The sequence below is a fragment of the Mitosporidium daphniae genome, assembly GCF_000760515.2.
Source record: "Mitosporidium daphniae strain UGP3 chromosome Unknown contig-10, whole genome shotgun sequence".
NCBI classification, from domain to species: Eukaryota; Fungi; Microsporidia; genus Mitosporidium; species Mitosporidium daphniae.
The window spans coordinates 21,312-42,897 of record NW_013546722.1 but is presented as its reverse complement, the minus strand read 5'-3'; the positions used below and the strand labels follow the sequence as shown (position 1 = coordinate 42,897).

General features: G+C 46.7%; 14 protein-coding genes across 14 annotated transcripts; 7 read left to right on the top strand and 7 right to left on the bottom strand.

Annotated features, from left to right (window-relative positions):
• Window positions 1–421: 421 nt before the first annotated feature.
• On the bottom strand, window positions 422–1,084 carry DI09_10p270 (uncharacterized protein; the record flags this gene model as incomplete). The annotated part of the gene is made up of 2 exons (XM_013384103.1): window positions 422–885; window positions 943–1,084. The coding sequence occupies 2 exons, from the start codon at window positions 1,082–1,084 to the stop codon at window positions 422–424; spliced, it is 606 nt and encodes a 201-aa protein (XP_013239557.1).
• Window positions 1,085–1,112: 28 nt separating this feature from the next.
• Window positions 1,113–2,282, bottom strand: DI09_10p260 (H3 lysine-79 specific histone-lysine N-methyltransferase; the record flags this gene model as incomplete). The annotated part of the gene is made up of 1 exon (XM_013384102.1): window positions 1,113–2,282. The coding sequence occupies one exon, from the start codon at window positions 2,280–2,282 to the stop codon at window positions 1,113–1,115; it is 1,170 nt and encodes a 389-aa protein (XP_013239556.1).
• A 142-nt stretch (window positions 2,283–2,424) lies between these two features.
• Window positions 2,425–5,229, bottom strand: DI09_10p250 (uncharacterized protein; the record flags this gene model as incomplete). Its single annotated transcript, XM_013384101.1, has 1 exon — window positions 2,425–5,229. The coding sequence occupies one exon, from the start codon at window positions 5,227–5,229 to the stop codon at window positions 2,425–2,427; it is 2,805 nt and encodes a 934-aa protein (XP_013239555.1).
• Window positions 5,230–5,842: 613 nt separating this feature from the next.
• On the bottom strand, window positions 5,843–7,777 carry DI09_10p240 (uncharacterized protein; the record flags this gene model as incomplete). Its single annotated transcript, XM_013384100.1, has 1 exon — window positions 5,843–7,777. One exon carries the CDS (start codon window positions 7,775–7,777, stop codon window positions 5,843–5,845), a length of 1,935 nt encoding a protein of 644 aa, XP_013239554.1.
• Window positions 7,778–8,066: 289 nt separating this feature from the next.
• Window positions 8,067–8,793, top strand: DI09_10p230 (uncharacterized protein; the record flags this gene model as incomplete). Its single annotated transcript, XM_013384099.1, has 2 exons — window positions 8,067–8,412; window positions 8,501–8,793. 2 exons carry the CDS (start codon window positions 8,067–8,069, stop codon window positions 8,791–8,793), a joined length of 639 nt encoding a protein of 212 aa, XP_013239553.1.
• Window positions 8,794–8,804: 11 nt separating this feature from the next.
• Window positions 8,805–9,939, top strand: DI09_10p220 (uncharacterized protein; the record flags this gene model as incomplete). The annotated part of the gene is made up of 3 exons (XM_013384098.1): window positions 8,805–9,104; window positions 9,144–9,267; window positions 9,365–9,939. 3 exons carry the CDS (start codon window positions 8,805–8,807, stop codon window positions 9,937–9,939), a joined length of 999 nt encoding a protein of 332 aa, XP_013239552.1.
• Window positions 9,940–10,132: 193 nt separating this feature from the next.
• Window positions 10,133–10,672, top strand: DI09_10p210 (uncharacterized protein; the record flags this gene model as incomplete). Its single annotated transcript, XM_013384097.1, has 1 exon — window positions 10,133–10,672. The coding sequence occupies one exon, from the start codon at window positions 10,133–10,135 to the stop codon at window positions 10,670–10,672; it is 540 nt and encodes a 179-aa protein (XP_013239551.1).
• A 169-nt stretch (window positions 10,673–10,841) lies between these two features.
• Window positions 10,842–11,234, bottom strand: DI09_10p200 (uncharacterized protein; the record flags this gene model as incomplete). Its single annotated transcript, XM_013384096.1, has 1 exon — window positions 10,842–11,234. The coding sequence occupies one exon, from the start codon at window positions 11,232–11,234 to the stop codon at window positions 10,842–10,844; it is 393 nt and encodes a 130-aa protein (XP_013239550.1).
• A 208-nt stretch (window positions 11,235–11,442) lies between these two features.
• On the top strand, window positions 11,443–12,873 carry DI09_10p190 (uncharacterized protein; the record flags this gene model as incomplete). Its single annotated transcript, XM_013384095.1, has 3 exons — window positions 11,443–11,450; window positions 11,543–12,155; window positions 12,262–12,873. The coding sequence occupies 3 exons, from the start codon at window positions 11,443–11,445 to the stop codon at window positions 12,871–12,873; spliced, it is 1,233 nt and encodes a 410-aa protein (XP_013239549.1).
• A 621-nt stretch (window positions 12,874–13,494) lies between these two features.
• DI09_10p180 (uncharacterized protein) lies at window positions 13,495–13,884 on the top strand (the record flags this gene model as incomplete). Its single annotated transcript, XM_013384094.1, has 1 exon — window positions 13,495–13,884. The coding sequence occupies one exon, from the start codon at window positions 13,495–13,497 to the stop codon at window positions 13,882–13,884; it is 390 nt and encodes a 129-aa protein (XP_013239548.1).
• A 156-nt stretch (window positions 13,885–14,040) lies between these two features.
• DI09_10p170 (uncharacterized protein) lies at window positions 14,041–15,639 on the top strand (the record flags this gene model as incomplete). The annotated part of the gene is made up of 3 exons (XM_013384093.1): window positions 14,041–14,741; window positions 14,835–14,862; window positions 15,085–15,639. 3 exons carry the CDS (start codon window positions 14,041–14,043, stop codon window positions 15,637–15,639), a joined length of 1,284 nt encoding a protein of 427 aa, XP_013239547.1.
• Window positions 15,640–15,816: 177 nt separating this feature from the next.
• DI09_10p160 (uncharacterized protein) lies at window positions 15,817–16,917 on the bottom strand (the record flags this gene model as incomplete). The annotated part of the gene is made up of 2 exons (XM_013384092.1): window positions 15,817–16,427; window positions 16,455–16,917. The coding sequence occupies 2 exons, from the start codon at window positions 16,915–16,917 to the stop codon at window positions 15,817–15,819; spliced, it is 1,074 nt and encodes a 357-aa protein (XP_013239546.1).
• Window positions 16,918–17,276: 359 nt separating this feature from the next.
• On the bottom strand, window positions 17,277–17,792 carry DI09_10p150 (eukaryotic translation initiation factor 1A; the record flags this gene model as incomplete). Its single annotated transcript, XM_013384091.1, has 2 exons — window positions 17,277–17,498; window positions 17,526–17,792. The coding sequence occupies 2 exons, from the start codon at window positions 17,790–17,792 to the stop codon at window positions 17,277–17,279; spliced, it is 489 nt and encodes a 162-aa protein (XP_013239545.1).
• Window positions 17,793–17,886: 94 nt separating this feature from the next.
• DI09_10p140 (DNA polymerase) lies at window positions 17,887–21,410 on the top strand (the record flags this gene model as incomplete). Its single annotated transcript, XM_013384090.1, has 7 exons — window positions 17,887–17,968; window positions 18,133–18,359; window positions 18,680–19,450; window positions 19,476–19,662; window positions 19,684–20,159; window positions 20,202–20,811; window positions 20,842–21,410. The coding sequence occupies 7 exons, from the start codon at window positions 17,887–17,889 to the stop codon at window positions 21,408–21,410; spliced, it is 2,922 nt and encodes a 973-aa protein (XP_013239544.1).
• Between the last annotated feature and the right edge of the window lie 176 nt (window positions 21,411–21,586).

Here is a 21,586-nt window from a genome sequence, read left to right as displayed (position 1 = left end):
CCAACATATACTCAATGAAACATGTGTAAATTGGATCGGTTATAAAGATGAAAGATAAAGAAAAAACACTCGCAAATTGCTAATCACAGGTGGGTGGTACCTGGTTTTGTGAGGCCTCGCTGCACGATCGACTTGACGGAGTCAGAGTCCAGATTCGCTATAGATGAGGTCAATAGGTGCACCTGTTGGAATCCCTAGTTCTGAAGATCCGCGGCCAAAACCATGCACCACGATGCCCTCGCACAGAAAGGGGAAAGTACTCATCGAAAGATAACTTTGCTAAAAAACCAGAGTCTCCAATGTAAGCCAATTAATCGGCCAATTTTTTATCGCTCATGTTGAGTTGTTTATCAGCTATTTACTGGATCGCTATCAAAGTGTATCACTGGAGTTATCTGGCATTATCTGGAAGCATCTCGCTCTATCTGGCCTTATCCGTGGAGACGAAACGACGGCGAAACGCTTCTTCGCGATAAAGGTCCCACGCCTCGCGCCACTTGGGCGCAGCTGTTTCTGCAGAAAAGACAAGCCGTGGCCCCCATGCTGTAGAGCCTGCGACAGACTTTCGAGATCCGGCTCCATCCTCCCGCAGGGCCATCCCATAGTCTGTGAGACTTTTTTGCAGCTGACGCTCAAACTTACGCGCACTAGAAATAGATACACTCCAATAGCGGAGATATACTAAAATTGCTATAATGATCAGCGCGACAACAGCGATGCCACTCACAATCCAATCTGCGGTCCGTAAAATCAAAGACGAAGTGGAGTCGGACGCGCTGTTGACGCTTGTTAATCCGAAAGCAGCCACCCGCGTGGCGAATGCACGGAAGTAGAAGTACCATAGGACGACGCTTATCAGCATTGCAAGTGCAAGAATAAAGTATGCTACATATGATCGCCGATGGTTCGCCTAGAAATGATGGCGTTTCGTCACATACTTACCTAGGTGGCGCCGCCGAAGCCGCGCTAGGGCCGCGTAGTTCTGTCGCAATCTCTCCTCAAAGCAGAGAAGATCTACGGTAAAACGAGCTGATACACCTTTAAAATTGGCGAGTAATGATGCAGCATTAGTTCCCTCAAGCATGCAAAATAAATCAAAAATATCAGATGCTTTAGTAGAGCGGTTTTACTTTGACACGGTGCACGAAAAGAGTGCCTGCGGCCGCTGCCCAGGAAACCATCCCTGCGCCATAGGGAATACGCTCGACATGGGGCTCGAAAATGGCTGCGGCGATGTCGTTGCCACTGAAGGTCGGCGCAAGGCTAGGGTTATGATTAGCACGCCGTGATGTAGCAGGCCCTTGAGCTTTGATTGTGCTCTTGAACTTGGACCGGGTGCCAGTGCGTGGGCAAGTTTCCTCGGCACTGGAGCTCAAAGTGACGCTTGAGGTTGTCCCGGTAGTACCAAAATTGACCCTAGTCCGCAGAAGGGGCACCAAGGAGATCACATATGCCCCCGCCTTCAGATCGAGAAACCGTAAGACAAGGTTGTGATTGAGTGTGGGTGGAAAAGTCAAATTATTCACAAGTACAAGATCGGCATTCCGCAATAGCTCAAGAGGCACTGCATCTGAAAGAAAATCGCCCAAAATCAACTGGGTGTCCCATGAAACCTTTTTGGAATATTCATAGAAGCCAACTGCAGCAAGCTTCTCTGCCATTGCCTTCTTGTAAGCAACCGCAAATTGATGCAGATGCGGTTGACACTCCACGCCAACGGCCCTAGCGCATTTCATTGCAGCCAACAGAACGACATTTCCTATTCCGGACCCAAAATCGACAAAGAAACTCCCTTCGTTGCAATATTTGTCAAGAATCAGCTCGCGAACAAGCATGCTGTTTAGCTCGCCATATGTGAGCTCAGGTAACCCGCGGGGTGATCGCAGACTAGCCCGCCTGGAAGAAAAAAGGTTCAATTGCTGTTCAACGCGGATATAACACTGATCGGCGACAAGGTCGAGCAAGGTACCGCTAGGCGTTTTTCGCGCCACATCCCGCAATAAAACATGCTGTGCCATCCAATTTGAGCATTGAGCAGCTATTGCCGCGACGGTGTCTGGGGTTGGGGCCTGACGGCCTTCACGCACATGCAACAGTGTCTGTAATGGAGAATCTGTAACAACCAAATTATACTCGTTAAAAAGCACGATAAACGTCTTGATGAGGTCTTCGACAGGATCATACTCCCAGGGAGGTAGTTTCCCGAGCAGGGCAGGCTTTGGCAATGGAAAAGCCTCCTCAACGCCCGTCAATGGGAATACCAAAATCGCCTCCATCGACATTTTGGAAAATAAATTCCGAACACGTATGTTGATCAGGGATCGGATCGATCAGGTGAATCCCTTCCCTCGGGATTTTGTTTGCCACAAGTATTGTTGGAGAAATCTTTCCAGCGCATCAAGCAGTTTTTAATCTTTATTTGCTCTACTCGCCATCATCAGGGTCAAAGCGGCGGATGGCATCCCGAGAGAGCACGGCAGGAAGAGAAAGCGGTTCAAATGGCTTACCCTCGCCCAGGAAGAATTTGCTATTGAACTCGATCCAGTGCAGCCTCAGGGCATGCAAAAATGCGGAAAGGCCCTCCATCGCCACTAAAATGGCGATCGTTAGCGAAAACCAACAAATGAAAACTATGACGCCAATAATGGGCCCAGAAGCGGCAAACTCCACAATCAAGTCCCAAAGCACCTCTGAAAGCTGTGCATGCGCCAACGAGAGCGCCCAAAGCCGTAGGTATGAGGCTGTATTTGAGATTGATGCGAGAGAGAACTCAATTGTGTGGATACCGGAATGTAATAGTTCATCTGCCAAGGAAAACTCCGTGTCTTCATCCTTGTGGGTATCGAGCGTGTTCTTGGGGCTACTAACATCTGAATGCTGAAGAACACTATTAGGCGAAAAATTACAAGGCGGTATGTCCTTGTTAGAAGGGCTTTTCTTTTGAGCTTTCATAGCAGCCTTTTTGGCATCAAAATGAAGGGCAAGCGGACGGTAAAGCAGCATCCAAGGGATACAAAGTAGCGCGACGATCACCAAAAGGCCCTGAACGAGCTCCTGGCCCGAATAAAACCTTCGCGTAGGATCGACATTACCCGGCGACAAGAACATGTCTACAAACATCAAAAGCAATGATGGCGATGTGGGTGTCTGTACAACCCACTTGGCCACGAAAAGAATTCCGAGATATCCAAACGTGCACGTTAAAAAGATGAACTGCGGTAAGAAAATGCCGAAAAATGAATGCCTGTCGCCACGAAAGGAATAATTGAACGCGGAGATGATCAGCCCAAAGAGCATCTGAAGGATACCAAGCAAAATTGCTTGTTTAGTCTTGTATGCATTGAAAAAAACCAGAGAATTCTGTGCAGTCACCCAGGAGGAGTCTATGCCAAAAAAGGGGACGCCAGTTTGGATGGGAACCACCAAAGGCCCGCCTGGCGATTCTTCGGTCGGCCATTCCCAGCCTGTTCCAAAGATAGCGAGACAGCGCGAAAAGCAATCGTTGTATATGAATCCGATATAAATAGACCAGACTCCCATCAGGAAGATAATGTAACGGCCTCCAAAGACATAACTCCAGATGTCACCGCCAATGAGCGGTGCTCGTTCTAATTTGCGCTCACGTAATATGAGGTACCCAGAGGCCAGTAAAACTAGAAATCCATGGCCAATATCACCAAACATCACTGCAAAAAGAAAAGGAAAAGTTACGAGAACAAAAAGCGCGGGATTGATTTCCCCATATGTTGGTGTGCCATAGGCATTAATAAGATCTTGGAAAGGGCCTGTGAATTTGTTCAAAACAAAGGACGTTGGGGGCGTCAGGGCTAACTCGCTCTCTTCACTGTGCCTGTCTAGCGGGATTGCCGCAAGTTCTGAGCAGAGGCCAGCTACGGGGGCTCCTGTGCGAGCCCGTGCGCGTTCCAGTGCAGTGTGTAATTTTCCAACCATCGAAGTAGGTGCCCAGCCCTCAGCTACTAAGCAGCCACCTGCGGCTGCCAAGGTAGCGCCTCCCAGGCGTTCATGCTCGTCCTCGCGTTGGCACATATTAAGCGAAGAAAAGAGTGCGCGTTCTTTCAACACGAAAGCACGCCACACAGGTAGCGCAGATGTGAGCCCCACAAGCATGCTTCTTTTAGTGGCAGCAGTGGATGCTAGCACACCCTCAAGCTCGCGAAGCCCGTTTGCAGCCTGGGCCGCCTCTTGGGCCCGCTGTTCAGCATCGCTGTCGCTAATGGAGACAATGATGGCGCCTTGTGAAAGCGCAAGCCTTCGCACCTTGGCCAGTGCAGCAGCGCCGTTCGCGCCAACCACAAAAAGGTCGGATCCTCTCACATCGTCCGATACATCTTCAATTCGTGCGGTTGCGTCAATCACTCTCATGAAAAGATGTCCACGCAAAGCGCGCCAAAGTATCCCTTGCAGCACAGCGCTTTTTGAGTGATCAATGATGCCTCCGACAAATCCAAGAAAATTTGGCGAATCGCTTGAAATGGCACCTATTGCGCTAGTCAGGAGGTCTGATCCTTTATGCACTGAGCTATCTACATCAATGTCAGCATGCGGCCGCTCTTCAGAAAAAAGCCGCTCAGCTTCTGTCAGCACAGCTGAACGCGAAATCAATTCGCGTTGGCGCTCGCGTAGTTCCCCCTCAGAAGACTTTAGCTGTAGAATTCGTTTTTCCAGCTCCGAAAGTTGATCATAAAGTTCCTGCAGCGAAGCTGGCAGCATGGTAATGGGGGAGAACGGATTGGCCATTGTTCCAGGCAACCCCGCTGATCGTCGCGATGCCGTTTTGGCATCTTCGCCGTTAATGACGGACGAAGCTGCTGCTGCTGCTTCTTTTAGCGAGATTTCGGAGATCTGCCAAAGCCCCATCGATTCTGCTTCTTTGGCGAGAAGTGTTAAACGTCGCTCGCAGTCGTCTAGTTGTTGCATTTCGCCGGCATACAATAGCATGTTAAGAGGTTTATCTTCATTTAGATTTCGAAACTGAAAGCATGAGATGGATCCAATTGCTGCGATGGATTCTTTGGCTATATCTACGGGCAGATAAAGCTGCACCAGTGACATGCGCTGAGCACGGAGTAGTGAGTCACCGCCAGTGGCAGGCTCTTTTTGGATTTTTTCCGGAAGCATTTTTGGGATTTCCAGAATTGTCTGTAGGTTGGATTGGTCTATATCAGAAGAGTCGGGGCGGTCCCCTTCATAGGCTGTCGACGCAAACATGGTAGCAGAATGGACCCAATGAATTCCGAAAATTTAATGCCAAGCGCACCAATCGCCACCAATTTGTAAATTAAAACAATTATTTGAAGTTGAATTAAAAGACAAAATTTTAATGAAAATTGCTTGTCGGCACTGGTGTTGAGATTGCAATCGAGTATAGTTTCGATGGGGTTCAGTGAGCCCGAGGGTTTAACCCCAACCCTAATGGGCTTGTAAAATTCCTCTTCCGGAATCAGCCTGATGCTGCTCTAGCCACCACCGCCGCAAGAACGCTGGGGAGCGATGCGGTAACATCTCTGCCGCAATCACATCAAACTCGAGGCCATGCTTTTGGACACCCTACCATAAATGAGCCAAGTTACATGCAATAATATGCGGCGTTCATCTGTGGAGAGGGGCAGAAACTGCCGAAAATAAAAGTCCTTTACAGGATTCGGTGGCGTTGTCCGAGAAATAAGATTTTTGTATCTAGTAGCGAGCTGCTTGGGTAGCTTGGTTGGCACTAGCTCAGCATGGATCCTTACCCAGCTTGTTGTGCCATATTTACAAAGGCCTCGGAGCAGTAGCCGATCCTCCGCATCAAGAAAGCGAATCCGCTCGGTGACATCTAAAGTCAAAATCGACACTTACCTGATTTAAAAGGAAGGCACTTCCATTGTTCCAGCAAAGTTGGTCCCAGTAGTGTGAAAAGCACCTGCATCATTGAAGGAAGGTCCCGCGGTCCTTCCCGCAGTGTGGGGTTACAGCTGGAGTTTATTGGCGGAGAAATTGCCACCAACCCAAGTTTATCAAGTGTCGGTCGTAGCATTGCAAGCCGCTCTAGCCCTGGTACCATGAAAACAGAAGCCAAGCTAGGCCCTGGAAACCGGGAGCCATAATGTGTAGGAGCTTCAAACCCCCCAGAAAGCTCTTGTATGGCTGTAGCGCCCAACATATTGGGCAAATGAGAAGGGGGGGCCGCATCAGGTAGTAGCAATCGTCCGAGCATCGTCAGTGAACGCTCACCTTCCATCCGTAACTCGGCAAGCATTGAATAGACAATTTTAGCCATAGAGGCCGCCTCTTCGCATCCAGAAGCAAGCGTTGCACACAGAACAAACTGCTGAAAAAGAAGCTGGACATGGATTTGGATTAGCAGAGTGACCCTAGTAAGGAGCTTTTCAGGTGTGGAAGCTTGCTTTGCAGTTCCCCCTTCTACCGCTGGCACGGCAAAACCTTGATCTGAAGGTTGGAACTCCAATTTCTGGAACGGTGAATTTATCGAGTCTGCCGAAATGATTTGGTGGCAATCCGCAATAAGCCCATTGAGCTCTCGTTCTTTAATGCGATACCCCACCTGGCCACAGGAAGAGGGTGCTCGTTTGATGTGGACGAGGTCAGAAGCGGCTACTTCAAAAACCTCATCATCTTCATCATCTTCTGCTGTCTCATCTTTATCTGAAGTTGGTGAAAGAGTGTCGCTGATAAATTTTCGATACTCTGCATCAACAGGATCCTCTTCCTGCTCGTATGGAACGGATCCAACAGGAAGCAAATTTTTGCAAAGTTTTTCCATCGACACAAAATTGGGGTCATTTGCAGTATAAAACTGCGTAAGCAAAGAATGTGAACGTGGGCGCGCCGAGGGATTGTTATTGACCTCTGCAAACGGCGATCGTGGAGTCGTATTCACTGGCGGGGGAGATCCGATTCCAACTGGATCAATATTTTCCTTCATCAAAAGAACGCCCTCATCGGCGCGGCCAACAGTCAACCTACTTGGTTCCTTTGTACGCTTGATCTCGGCATCATCCTCCAAGACTGGCTTTGCATTGAGAAAATCCAACCGTCGCTTGGAGCTGGGTGTGCGGAATATCCCAAGCTTTTCTTCTTCTTCACGCTTTGAAGACATGATTCGTCCCGCTTTTATGGAGAAAGAAAGTGTACCAATGCTACTGGGAGGTGAACTGAACGCCATTCTGGAAATCGTTCGGAACGAGGAGGATGGGGTTGATGGTGTCTGATCAGCAGCAAGACGCTGATTTACGATCGGGGAGCTATTGATGCCTTTTTCCTCCAAAAAGGAAAGAAGCTGATCTGAACTGCTTACCGCCGAGGTGAGGACAGAGTCCAAGATAGCATCCGACGCGCTAAACGGCTGCCAGCACCCGGTCGCCGAGCTTGATGAATGGTTGATGGCTTCGACATTGTTTAGTGCTTTTTGGGTATCTACAGGACCACTAGATGTGGAGAGAGGCTTGCTATCGGCACCCTCCAAAAAATTAGGATCTTCCAGCTTATCGAGGCCAAATTGCCGAGCAAATTCTTCGACATCTTCTGAAAAGTCTTCTGGTGGTGTATTATTGACGGCCGAATTTGCATTGGCTTTCAAAAATGTCTCCTCCTTGGAGGGTTTCCCTTTGAAATCGGCCCCAATTTTGTGAAGTTGTTCTAGAGGCCACGCTGGCAGTCCAAATCCGTTTATGCTTTCGACAATCAAGCGCTCCACATCTGAAGAGTCAAAGAGCGTCGAGATTAGATCACCGGCACCTCCCCTATCGTCGAGCATTGAGGGAGAAAATAAAAATTTGAAAGTGTAATGCACACAACTGCAATCAGATGTGTTGTTTGGCGCCCTGTGGGGAATTACATTCGGACTTTAATTTAAAAAGAACCCCATTAGAATTTTAATTTACAACGAACTCCATTCGGATTTTAATTTAACGTAAAAGTACAAATGTCATCTTTTCCCGCCTAAAATTTATTTGAGATTGCCAGTAATGTCGCTTGATCTCGGACCACTCCAAACCGCAGGGGCAATCTCAGGATGCTCTATCCTCGGAGATGGATCAACAATAATGTGTTCCATTAATGTTTCCTTTGACGAGCACTCATTGCGCGAAAATGCACGAATAAAACTTTCTCAATCAAGCACACATCTACTCGCTAGTAGAGCTAATGATCGCACTGTCCTGCCATCGGCAGATACTCAGTCAATTTATGGTCCAATTCTAAGAACGGACCAGTGGTGCTGTTCCCACTCATACTCGCCTTCGCGCAAATATCTGGTCTCCTTTTTCGAGGCTACCAACAGAGTACAACTTGAGGAGACCAAACCCACCCGCTGGATGCGAGTATCACGCTGCGATGCTACGGGAACGCCCATAACGATCGAAGTAGACCACGGCCCCTTTTACTTTCAAAGTAAGCTATGCGTTGAACTTTCCTGCAGACCCCTTTTCACCTGCACCATCATGGTCTTTCGACGAAAATTGTTTCCTTTACGTTGCAGAGGGCGTAGAATTTTTTAAAGACAATCAGGGGACGGATCATTTGGATGAGTACTGTCTGGAAAAGGGTCAGCCTGATCAGGGCTGCGAAGATCCAATTGTTGGTCGACATCGCTACCGGCCAGATTTTGGTGAACGATTCGTGGGCCGCAGACGTCCATGTCTATTTGTCGCAGATATTTCTACAGGACTCGTTACTGATATCATGCTTCCAGATAAATGTGGTTATGTGGTTGAGGTTGTTCGCTTCCCTTACTTTAGGCTATTTGGGTGGAACACGTTGGTAGACAGCTGATTTTGGCGAATATGCTGGCCCCAGCTCCTATTATGCTCGGTCTTGCCTATTGCAATAACCGAGAGAGCAATCTTTTTCTACTAGATCCGGGGTTTCCAAAACAAAATGAAGATTGTAGTCCTAAATTGCACATCACGGCCCGTAATGGCCAAGCTCCTAGCTCTAAAATTGATCGCCGCTCACCCGCCATTGTCGCCCAAATAGTCGAAAAGGGAATTAATTTCACAGCGCTTGTTACCGCTGGAAAGGGAGGATTTTTTCTGCTACAGTCAAGATTTATTGATGCGCACTACAGTGCTCAATCGCTTATTGTTGGAAGTGTAATAACTGCCCTTTATTATTGACGATAGATTCGAAATGGAGAGGATACCCCCTCAATTACGCTTTTTCCTTTTGCACCTGATATGAATTTCGCAGATCTCAATTTGCAGACCTTGTTTCACGCAAGGCCACTCTTTAATTATACGATTGGCGGTATGATTATATTGGGTTGTCATGTTGCCTTCCAGAAGGTAGGAAAGTTCATTTACAGGATAGATTTCCGTTCTCATTGACACGCAACGACGTATAGTTTTTCCTATTGTTTCACCATATAACGGGCCCCTTTCTTCATTTAACGTATTGGATGCTATTCTTCTTGAGGGCTCTCGATCAGTGATGATTGGCATTGGACAATGCTCTTCTTTCGGCATGCCACCTCATATGGTTGCTTTTGAGGTCCCAAGCCGTCCAGACGTTACAGTCCAAAGTCATGTCTTGACCCTTGATCATGATACTGATCGCAAGAGCATATCTTCATTCCTGCCCCAACGTATTTGGAAGCTTTCTCCTTGCACTTTATCTGAGAAATGGCGTTGCAGGCGCTTCGACCTTGGCCATCAATTCCAAGCGGCTTTTCCAGAGTATATCAGTGCACCAATTGTGCTCGATGTTCTTCTTGTCGACAAAGACATAGCGTTGCAGACAGGCTTGGAAGCCAAGTATTTAGAGACAGGCCTCAATACAAAGGAAAATATCAGCTCAAATTCGCCACTCATAGTGATAGCACACGGCGGCCCGCATTCCGCGTATGCATCTGAATGGAGCCGTACTTATGATCATCTTCTTAGTGAAGGATATATGCTTCTTTTTGGTTTGGCTTGTTGATTGATAATTCATAGTCAATTATACGGGCTCCTCTAGTTACGACATGGCCTCGCTCTCCTTTCTGCTTGGCCGAATTGGCGAGCTTGATGTGCAACAGGTCAAAGTTTGTATACCTTCCCATGATTGACAAGTGTAGTTTGTGGCCGAGTGGGCATTAACCGAATTTCCCATCGATCCGAAACGCCTTTTTTACATGGGCGGGTCCCACGGCGGATATATTGGCGCCTGGCTTGCTACTGGCTGCACTTCCAAATACCCGTCTGAGGAGCCAAGAAAATTAAAGTCGCAAAGCGAGTCACCCGGAGATCGATGCCCCTTTGCAGGGCTGATCTTGATCAATCCGGTGACAGACCTTACGCTTTTGCTTTGCAACTCGGACATTCCAGAGTGGGCCACCAACGAGGCAGGTTTGCCTCTTGCAGGAGATTTTTCTAAGCTGACCACGGCCAAGCAATACGATGAACTTTGGGTTCGTTCACCCATTAGAGCAGCGCCAATGGCTCGTCGCCGGCTTTTGATATTGGTTGGCTTGGAGGATCGCCGCGTTCCGCCATTGAATGGCATTCGCTTTTCGCAGTCCATCTCTGGGATCGCACCCAAACTTCTCTGCTTTCCCGGCGAAGGTCATGCGCTAGACGGAGTGCGTGCTCAACATGCACTGGTCGTTGCCATCACCCGCTTCCTCCATGGTATCAATTTCCAACCTGCTACTTCGAACAATGATCTTAATTAAAGCTCCATTGGGACCACATATTCCCCAATAGGTCTCTGTTAGCTAGCCTGACGATGACGTCGCATGGTAGCATCAAAAAATGTACTCATCATAATGGAGCACCAATGGTTGCGGTCAAGATTGCCCGTGTTAATATGAAAATAGCTCTGGTTCAAGTTTATATTAGTGATTAGGCAGCTTCTGAAATCTGCAGACGGGCATAGCCATTGGTCAGCTTGACGTTCAGCTCACGTGCACGATTAACAATCGCAAGTCTTTTTTGTGCGCAAACATTGTGAGCAACTTCGGCAGCATAGGTGCTGTTGTGCATCATCAACAGCTCTAGCTCCTTTACGTTCCGGATAACGAATCGACGGAGACCATTTGGCATCAAAAATTTGGTGAGCTTGTTAGAGCCAAAACCAATTTTTGGCATCTGGATCTGTCCAGAAAAACGACGGCGCACGCGATTATCAATACCCTTTGGGCGTCTCCATGAAGGCTTGACTGATGTAAAGCGATCTGACTGATGGCGGATAAACTTCTTTGTGCGCTTCTTTATGATCGGGATCTTGGCGGCCATCTACAATGAGATATCAAATTATAAATTGATAGAGCAAAGAGCTAAAATAATTGCGAGCCAGTGATATACGACAATAGGATATAAAGACATCTAAAATGTCCATATTCCTATGGACCATGCATGACCGCAGATTATCCGAAACGATGGATGAAAACAGACATAAAGAACGCTACCTACCTTGATCGATTAATAAAAATATCCGTTGCAGATGGATTTGTAAATTTAAATTTTATTTTAAATATTTAGGCTCGATGGAGGCTCCCTCTGTGATACTGCCACCTCTGCCGCTTCGAGGTACCGAATCGTAGTGTTTATCCACTAGGCATTATTGATAAAACTGCACTCTTTGTGGCGAGAAACGGACTTTCGTTTGAAACCAGAATTGTCGAAAATGAGCGAGGGAATCCAAAGTTTTCTTTTCTGCAGATAACGGATCCATATCGCCCATACTACGATGCAAAGGTGGTTGAGCTGCGGACACAGTCGCTCACCGGGTCTGTTCAACAGCCTCGAGAAATGGAGCGCAATTCACCAACTGATTCATTACCGACAATCGCACCGACAATTCCCAGGAAGACCCTCTCGTCAACGCCGACCATCCCTCCACCTCGTTCGCTTGACTTTGCCAAGCTTTACTACTCAACAAAGGGGATGGAAGGGACCGAAGAAATTCTGCAGCCACCACCGATGAGCATTCTTATGCGCCAGATTATCTCTCTTACTGCGCTATTCGCCGCGCGAAATGGCCGAGCCTTCGTTGGGATGGTTGCCGAGCGCGAGGCTACAAATCCACAATTTGAGTTCCTAAAAAACACTTCGATTCTCTATCCTTTTTTTGCAAGACTAGTAGAGGCATATACCAGGTGCATGGCACCATCTGCAGCATTAATATTACGGCTGTCTGAAATGAGCTTCCAAGCGGTAAGATTTTTTGTCTCACCCGTAGATTCTAGCTAACTCCCAACAACGAGTTGTGTATAAATCGACAGCGGCAGACCGCGAAGCAGCAATCGAGGCAGAGGCCAAGCGCGACCGAGCTCTTTTTCTTGAAACGGATTGGAGTGACTTTTGTGTCGTCGAGCGGATTGTACTTCCGGAGCGATGGGCAGATGCCCCAGAGACGGCTGCATATGCTGCACCGCTTGCTATGAATCTTGACCACTTTTGTGGACTGCCCCTAATTCAGCAACGGCAGCTGATCACCAATCTGCTGCTCTCTGTTGGGTCGACGCCTCAACAAACGATACGATCTGTGACCCGTGAAGAGACTACAGAAATGTCAATATCTTCTTCCTCCTCAGAAGAGGAAGAACCCAAGATTGACATTGCCTTAAAAGAGGATGATGCAGAGATGGCCATCTCATCTGGAGACGAAGAAATTGAGCATGAATATCTCCCACGAGCCATGGCTTTAAAGAACCTTTCTGCGGCGGCATCTACGTCTCAAATTTGTCCTCGATGCAAGCAGCGTATACCGATCTCTGAAATGGCTGAGCACGTCCGTCTTGAGCTACTTGATCCAAAATGGCGTGAGCAGGTTGAGAAGCATCTGAAACGCAGTTCAGAAACGAACCTCGTTGATTCCAGCTCGCTATCCCAGAACCTTCAACGGTTAGTGCGCGAGCGCCCAGATCTGTGAATCTATAGGCCAACTAATTTACTCCAAAAAGTTGCGCACAATAAATTTATGAGCAGGATGGCTCTTGCTCCCTTCCAGCAATTGATTTGAGCCGCTCAATGTTCAACGGATGCTCTTCTTTTTGCACTAGTGCACCGGTGTTATCTTTTAGCACCCTATATGGCATGGGTTTGTATTGGCCTTGTTGAAGGAAGAGCCCATTCCAGGATGGGAATTTGATTGATTGAAGACCGACCAATCATATCGGTCGGGATGCAGATTAACATCAATGGCAATTTGTGAATTCTTTATCTTTCCATGAAGGAATTTATATTTGGTGCCATTATCGGTGCATGTGGAGGTGTCTTCGCCATGAAAAACGAGCAGGTAAACGTGTGTGATGTGATGGTGTTAGATCAAGTCTTATATGGATGGCATGTGCAATAAATTTTGCCCGAAAAAGGAGCCATCATCGCTACTTGGCGAAATAAAAGACAAAGCAAAGGAACAAATGAATAAAAAATAGCCTGGAAACCGGCATTTGTTATGAAAGAGGCCGCTACTCTTGATATGCATTGTGATTTGGACCTCTGGATCGCATATCGGCGTGGATGGCAATTTTAATTTAATTTTTTAAATCTCATGGAAATCGGGTCATCTGTACTTGATCTCGATCACCTACAAACAGTGTATGTCACAGGACTTGCGGAGGGCACAGATGAGTCTCTGCTGCATGCTGCTTTTATCCCATATGGTGAAATATCGGATATCATCCTTCCTCCGCTTCCCGGCGGATCCGGTGCCCCAAAATTCGCACTCGTACAATATGAGTGTAAAGAGGATGCGCTTGCAGCCATTGACAATATGCATAGAAGTGAGATCAATGGAAGACCCATTCGCGCTTCCATTGCAAACCCCGCAATGTTGCGGCAAATCGCCTCCAATATGAGTACCGCCTCGGCTGCAAAACCCGTTTGGGAAGATGCTGCCTGGCTCCATACGCATGGGACACAATCATCGGTGCAAAAGTAAACTTGGATCTATGAATATGTCTCGTTTAGCCGATACATGATGGCTGCACTTGGTCAGCAAATAAAGATGTCTCAGTTTGTGAAAATCCAGAGGCACTGATTTTTGCCTCTTTTGGATCAAAACATAAAGTGGCCAATTAATTAAAATGTAAAATTTATGCCCCCAATCGGTGACGCTGCTAGACAAGTGCTACTGCAATATTCGCTTCCCATACTGCAGGAGAGTGTTCAAAAGAAATTCGAGCTGGCAATGAGCGGTCTCGTATCGATTGAAAGTGATCTTGGGATGGTCGTAATCTCCATCCGCTCCTCATTTGAGGAGGTCACCATACTGATGCGGGAGATCAGCAAAATTGGTAAAATGCTGAAGTTTGACTCTGTTGTGCTTCTGGAGTACGAAAAAAAGATCCCAAAGTCAATTTTAAACCAAGCCCTTTCAATAGCATGCGCCATAATTGCAAGGGTGAAGGTCGAGACCAAAACAAGCGTTCTCAAAATCAGATTACTAGCCCAGATACTTTCCTCCCTTGACCACCTACATTCCGAGCTGTGGGGAGAGCCTGGGCTCGTTCTTTTTCAACGCGTGGATTTCTCCTCTGACTTTGACAATTGTTTTAAGGAGCTGATATTGGAAATCGTAACGATGCTCCAGCAGGCCACGTGTGAAATTCTTATGCAAAGCCAGCAAGCAGACCCCACAGCAGCCTTCGAAAAACACGGTGCAGTTTCTAAAAAAATGACCATAGCATGCGCGGTCATTCCCGGATTGGAAATGATATCGGGCGAAGCGCTCCTTTACGATGTCCAAGCAACCTTTGCCATGCTTGCCCAGTTGCAGCTGAAGGAGCCCTGGAACCAGTAAGCAATTTGATTATTTTTAGGGTTTTACTGAAAGCAGCACATGATACCATATGCAACATGGGGGCCTCTTTAACTGAAACCCAAATGCAGGCCATCCAAAGTTATCTCCCAGCGCAAAGTAAATAATTTTTTGAAAAATTGCAAAACTTTGAAAATTTCCAATCCCTCCCATTGGTCTACATGTGTTCAAATAAAGTCGGAGTTGTCAACGTGCCACCTACACGTGGGTCATTATCAGAAATAAACAATGCTCAGAAATGTGCAGATCATTTGCCTGATACTTTCAATTTTCCTATGTTTTCAAATTTGCATTTGCACTCTGAAATTCAAACTATGCAAGACTTCCCGCGAAGGAGGCACTGATAAGTACCAATGTCTGGCAATTATAGGCATACTGCACTACAATCAAAATCCTCTTTCATGGCGTGAAATAGACGATCGGAAAACGATCTTGTGGGTCGATGGTATCATCTCTCCACTGAAACGTCAAGGCATCTTTCACTCGACCCTTAGTGCTGTTGGTCTTGTCGATAAAGCTTACCAAATGCCTTGCGGAGGAAGACTCTCTGTACTTAAAGAAAAATTTGATGTGAAGAGCCCACCATCAACGCCATCTGATAGTTACGCTCCACTGTTCCCCAATACCTTGTACGATGATGAACCTGGCCAATATAATATGAGCAGTGGAGATCGTGTCTCATTCTACTGCCCACCTTTAGGTACTTATTCAGCTGGCTTTGGCCTTAACGAGTATTTTTATATGGTTGGAGATGTCTCAAAATTGTACATAACCGAGACGCTATGTCTCTCCGATTCGGATAAATTTCACATTGTAAGCTGCGAATCTCCCGAAGCCGTCACCTGCGAACGCCAACCTGTCTATGAATATGAATAAAACTCGCGAAAATCCCCAATCGTCGGCTAATGAAAAATAAAACTGGCGACAATCCCACCCATACGCTGATGGACAATAAAACATGGGTTTTGTAATAAATACGAGGTGAATTTACTGTAACTTTATCTTCCCCAAGTTCTACAATTGAGATTTCCTTGGTGTGATTTCTTTCGCCAATTAAATGGCGGGGGCAGCCTCTGGAGCGTCTTCTGGGGCCGTCTTCAATATATGCTCGAAGCCGGCCTCCTTTAGCATTATGCGTGCCTCGCCATAAGATGCACATTCGACCCAAGCAAGACGCTGGAAGCTCGGCTTCGCCGCTGTACCTTGCCAGAAGAGCCGTGCAGAAACTTCTGTCTCTTCCTCTCCAGGCTTTCCCGGCTGCCATTTCATCCGCACAGTCAACAACTTTCTGTAATGGGTGATTGCGCGAAGGGAACCCTCCACCACTATCAAGCCTCTGTCAGGTAGCCGTAGTAATAGGCCATGGAGCTGCATCTGCCCCCCATTGGCAATGAGCTTAAACCGCTCTTTTGAACCCAGAGGTGGCGTCTGGAACGCAGCAATATGGACCAGTGGTGAGCCAGCGGAAAGGGTACCACCGCCAAGCTGCCGCCAATATTCAATTTTTTTGATGCGCCGCTGCTCGTCTGTGAGTGCTCGTTCTGCATTCGCTTGCTCATGCTTTGCTGTGCGCTCGCGGATTTGTCGGCGCACAAGGGCCTCAGCACGCGTGGGCTCCTCCAGCGCGATAGGCCCAAGGACCTTCATAAAATTCGACATTTTCACTACATGTCATGATGCTAACCAATTACATTTAGACTCTTCTGGCGGTAACAGCCCAAGCCTGATCTGTTCACGCTTCTCTTTCTGTGCCTCGAGGCGGCGATGTCGACGGAGCTTCCTCTGTTCTATTCGTGTAAGCATCATGGGCTTCACGATAGGAATGGGTTGTGGCGCGCCTGCTGGCATAGGTGGAAGATGGAATACTTTGCTGCTAATCAGAAAATTGCTGTCGGAAGCAACAAAAGGCTCATCCCACCATTCTACGTCTGGAGTAGCCTCCCTGGCCATTGCCAGAATGGCATCCGAAAGCACCTGGTCATCTCCAAGCCGCTGCTCGATAGAGCGCGACAGGGATGCTAGCTTGGCCGCTTTTCTATCTGCCTCAGCTTCGCTAGCGAAGCGACCGGGTTCATTGAATTGCAGCTTGCGGTGAGTTTTTCTCTGACCAGATGGTCGCATTCCCTCAGATAAATATGGGTTCTCTCGTGACATCAACAATACAGATGGAGATGATTTTGGGGTCGAGGAGGATGATGAGAAATGTCTGGGGCCACGGCCCCCTTCATGCTGATTGATCTTCGTGGAAGGAAAGAGCGGCCGAGGAAGCACTGCTGAACGGTCCATCATCCTGGAGGCGTCGGGTTGCGTTTCGGCTTCCCTGGGGCGTTTTTTCGATGTCGACATAAAATTTAATACGAAATCCAACCCTTGGAAGCCACTTGTTTGAGGCCTCCATACCACAATTCCAGGTGGTCCGACTTTTTAAATATAAGGCCCGAGTTTTTGGTCTCAATGAACCCTGTTCACTATTATTTTGGCCGGCTGAAAGGCCCTTAGTTTATTTGTTGGATTTAGATGTCGTCAATGTCGTCCTCCTCAAACTCAAAGACGCATTCGTCGTCACCACCAGGACCTTGCATGTCGTTTTCGTTGATCTTGGCCCCTTCTGGAATCTCTTTAATCTGCTTCAAAACTCGTGCTTCGTCCGGAGTATACTTGAGCAATACGTCGCACTTGTCCTCTTGAAAATCTCGCAACGAAATCAGCACAATGTCTCCTTGGTTTATCCATACCTACGCAGTAATAACAATGGCATATACTTTCTTGCGCAGCTTTCCGCGTATATGCGCTAGCCTTGTCTGACCATCAAAACAGTACACCTCGAGGCGTCCAGACCCAAGCATACGAGTGACCTGGCCATAGACTGATAATTTTAGACTAATTGCGTACCTTGGCCCTCGCTTTTGTATATCAGCTCGCGCTTTGAGCTCTCGTTTTCGTTTTTTCCTCGCCTGCGATTTTTTCCTCCCTTTCCTAAACGAGTAGTGAGATGCCGTTTTTTGGGAAGTACCCTTGTTCTTGGGCATGGCAATAAAATTTAAAAAGAATTAAAACTTGCTGTAGGGTTAGTGTTTGTACGTTATTTAATTTGGCCATCCCAATTTTATACGAGGTCGACCGATGCACGACGAAGATGAGGCAAGTTATTTCGTGAATGAAGAGCGCTATGAAGAAGAGTGTGCTTCAAGTACATTTGACAAGGGTATGTTCGTGTAAAAGCTTATTTCAGCATCATCGTTAATCATCAGCTCGGTATCTTCTAGAAATCTTCTTCCCAGTACATTGTTAAATTGTACCTCTCGGCCCCAAGTTGAGCTTGAAAAACTGGGACGAATTCGTAAGCTTGAAACTTTTCTTTATTTAAAGGATTTATGCACATTGAGATTGATTTTATCATGGACTCCCCATTGGAAGAGGTTGCTTCTGGGTTTCCAGGAATCGGACTAGTGCCTATTTTCCGATTGTTTGGCGTAACGGAAAAAGAACAAAGTGTGCTCTGCCACCTGCATGGATTTCTTCCCTATTTCTATGTTCGGACGCCGTCGGAAAACTTTTTGCCCAGCCATTGCCAGCTTTTTCAGGAAGCCTTGGAGGTTTGATTCTCAAATAACTAGGCCGTTAGCGGGCATTTAAGGAACAAAATCAAAAGAGTTACTCAAAGACCGTAGTTGACGTACGGCTTGTGAAAAAGAAATCAATTTATGGGTACACCGACGTGGAGCCATGTTCCTTTTTGCGCATTTCAGTTACCTCGCCCACTGCAATCAATACGGCAAAGAAAATCCTGGAAAGCGGATTTGTGTATTCCAGCGGTGAAAAGGTTGCATATCAGACTTTTGAGAGCAATATTCCTTTTTTGCTGAGATTTATGATCGATTGCAAGGTAAATGGTCTTGTATGTGGTAACCATTAGCTGACGGGAATGAATTGGATTGAGATCGACCAAAAAAATTATATTGTTCGTACTCAAAAGGAGCACCTGACTTCATTATGTCAAATTGAAATAGATACTACATTTGACAAGATCATTAGCTTTACACCGGATGGTATACATGCAACTGTACCGCCTTTGCGCATTCTCTCTTTTGACATTGAGTGTGCCGGAAGAAAGGGCATCTTTCCTGAGCCCCATATCGATGCTGTCATTCAAATTGGAAATGTCTTCAGCGTCCATGGAGAGGGGATGCCTAGAGTTAGCGTTATTTTCACTTTGAACACCTGCAGCCAGATTGCAGGAGCAGAGGTCCTCTCATTTGCTAATGAGGCGGATATGCTCGCTGCTTGGTCGCAGTTCGTTAGGACGCTCGATCCAGATATCATCACCGGGTATAACATCAACAACTTTGACTTGAATTATTTGCTGGATCGCGCCCATACGCTGCGCGAAACCTCTTTCCCCTTTCTTGGCCGCATTCCGGCCTTGCGGACAAAATCAAGGGATTCCATCTTTTCCAGCAAAGCATATGGAACCAGAGAGTCTAAAGAAATTTCTATTGATGGACGTGTCATTTTGGATATGATCCAAGTCATCCAAAGAGATTATAAGCTTCGTTCATATTCGCTCAATTCGGTTTGTGCCCATTTTTTGGGCGAGCAAAAAGAAGATGTCCATCACTCCATAATCACAGACCTTCAAAATGGAAATTCCGAAACGAGGAGGCGTTTGGCTGTGTATTGCCTAAAGGTTTGCCGTCTTGATCTCATTTCAGGATGCTTTACTGCCGCAGCGGCTGATTGATCGACTGATGTCGCTGGTAAACTACATTGAAATGGCTCGAGTTACTGGGATCCCATTTAACTTTATCCTCCAGCGAGGGCAGCAAATTCGGGTTATTTCGCAGCTATATCGCAAGGCATCTGAAGAAGGCTATGTGGTTCCTGCTCTCAGGACAGAAGGTTTGCATCAAAACTTATAAGCAGGGTCTGACGAGCAATATGAAGGTGCTACCGTGATAGAGCCAATTAAGGGCTATTATGATATTCCCATTGCTACACTTGACTTTGCATCCCTGTACCCATCCATTATGATGGCCCACAATTTATGCTATACGACTCTTCTGGATGCCTCTTCAATTACGAAGCTCAATCTGTCTCCGTCCGATTACATTCGCACACCTTCGGGAGACTACTTTGTCGCCAGTCATGTTAGAAAAGGGCTTCTTCCCCAAATTTTAGAAGATCTTCTTGAGGCGCGGAAAAGGGCAAAAAACGATTTGAAAAGCGAGAATGATCGATTCCGCAAGGCAGTGCTTGATGGGCGTCAATTGGCATTGAAAATTAGCGCTAATTCTGTATATGGATTCACTGGTGCAACCGTTGGCAAGCTTCCGTGCATTCAAATATCCCAGTCTACCACTTCGTTTGGCAGACAAATGATTGACCTGACAAAGGAGGTAAAAACGCATAACGCCCATTTTTTGTAGATGGTTGAAAAGGCATATACCATCGAGAATGGATATGATGCGAACGCCAAGGTGATTTATGGAGACACAGACTCTGTCATGATCAATTTTGGCGCTCCAGATCTCGCAAAGACCATGGAGTTAGGTAAGCTTGGATCCCTTTTATTTCTGCAAGGTCGCCATGCTGCAAACTTTGTTTCCTCTTCGTTCAAATATCCAATTAGATTGGAGTTTGAAAAGGCATATTTTCCATATCTTTTGATCAACAAAAAACGATATGCTGGGCTTTATTGGTCCAATCCCCACTCTTATGACAAAATTGATGCCAAGGGAATCGAGACCGTCAGAAGGGACAATTGCCCACTTGTTCAAACACTGATCCAGACTTGCCTTAATAAGATTCTGATCGATAGAGATGTTGAAGGCGCTAAGCAATATGCAAAGCAAGTGATTTCAGATCTTTTGCAAAACAAAATCGATATTTCTCTGTTGGTGATCACAAAGGCTTTGACAAAATCGGGGGAAAGCTATGCCGGCAAACAAGCCCATGTCGAGCTTGCCGAAAAAATGAGAAAGCGAGATGCAGGCTCGGCCCCATCTTTGGGGGATCGTGTTGCCTATGTCATCACCAAATCCACAAAAGGTTTTCGCATTATTTGTCTCTACCCTTAAGGTGCCGCTGCCTATGAGAAATCGGAAGATCCCCTCTATGTGCTTGAGCATAACATTCCAATCGACACAAAATACTATCTTGAGAATCAGCTTTCTAAGCCATTGCTTAGAATATTCGAGCCCGTCATTAAGCATGCAGATGAGCTTCTTGGTATAGTTTTTCTCTCATTTTGGCATAGCCGGAGACCATACAAGAACCATTCATGTAGCGGTCCCCACACTTGGCGCATTGAGGAAATTTGCTGTCAAGACCGAGTCTTGTCTTGGATGCAAGGCCCCGCTTGCGAAAGAAGGTTGTGTCGATGTTTGCACTTATTTGTAGAAAAGTTGGTTTGCAAGTTCTGCCGTCCAGAACTGCCAAAGTTTTATTTGAAACATGTAGACATGCTTAAGCAGACCGAGATTAAATTTAACCGGCTCTGGACCCAATGCCAACGCTGCCAGGGCTCGTTGCATCAAGACGTTCTTTGCACTTCAAAGGACTGTCCCATCTTTTACATGCGGAAAAAGGCTCAAAAAGAGGTCAAGGAGGTTTCGGACTTGATGGAGAAATTCGAGTTTGATTGGTAGATGATAAGCTAAATTTATAAGTAAATCTATGGGACCAAAGCCCTTCTCTCTCATCCTGCATGTGAAAATGAGATCGGGTTCGATCGCATTGAATTGAGCTAAATTGGATTGGCGCTAAATTTATGGGGCTCAACTCGGCCATCAGCATTAATAGGTTACGGTAATTTATTTTGCAT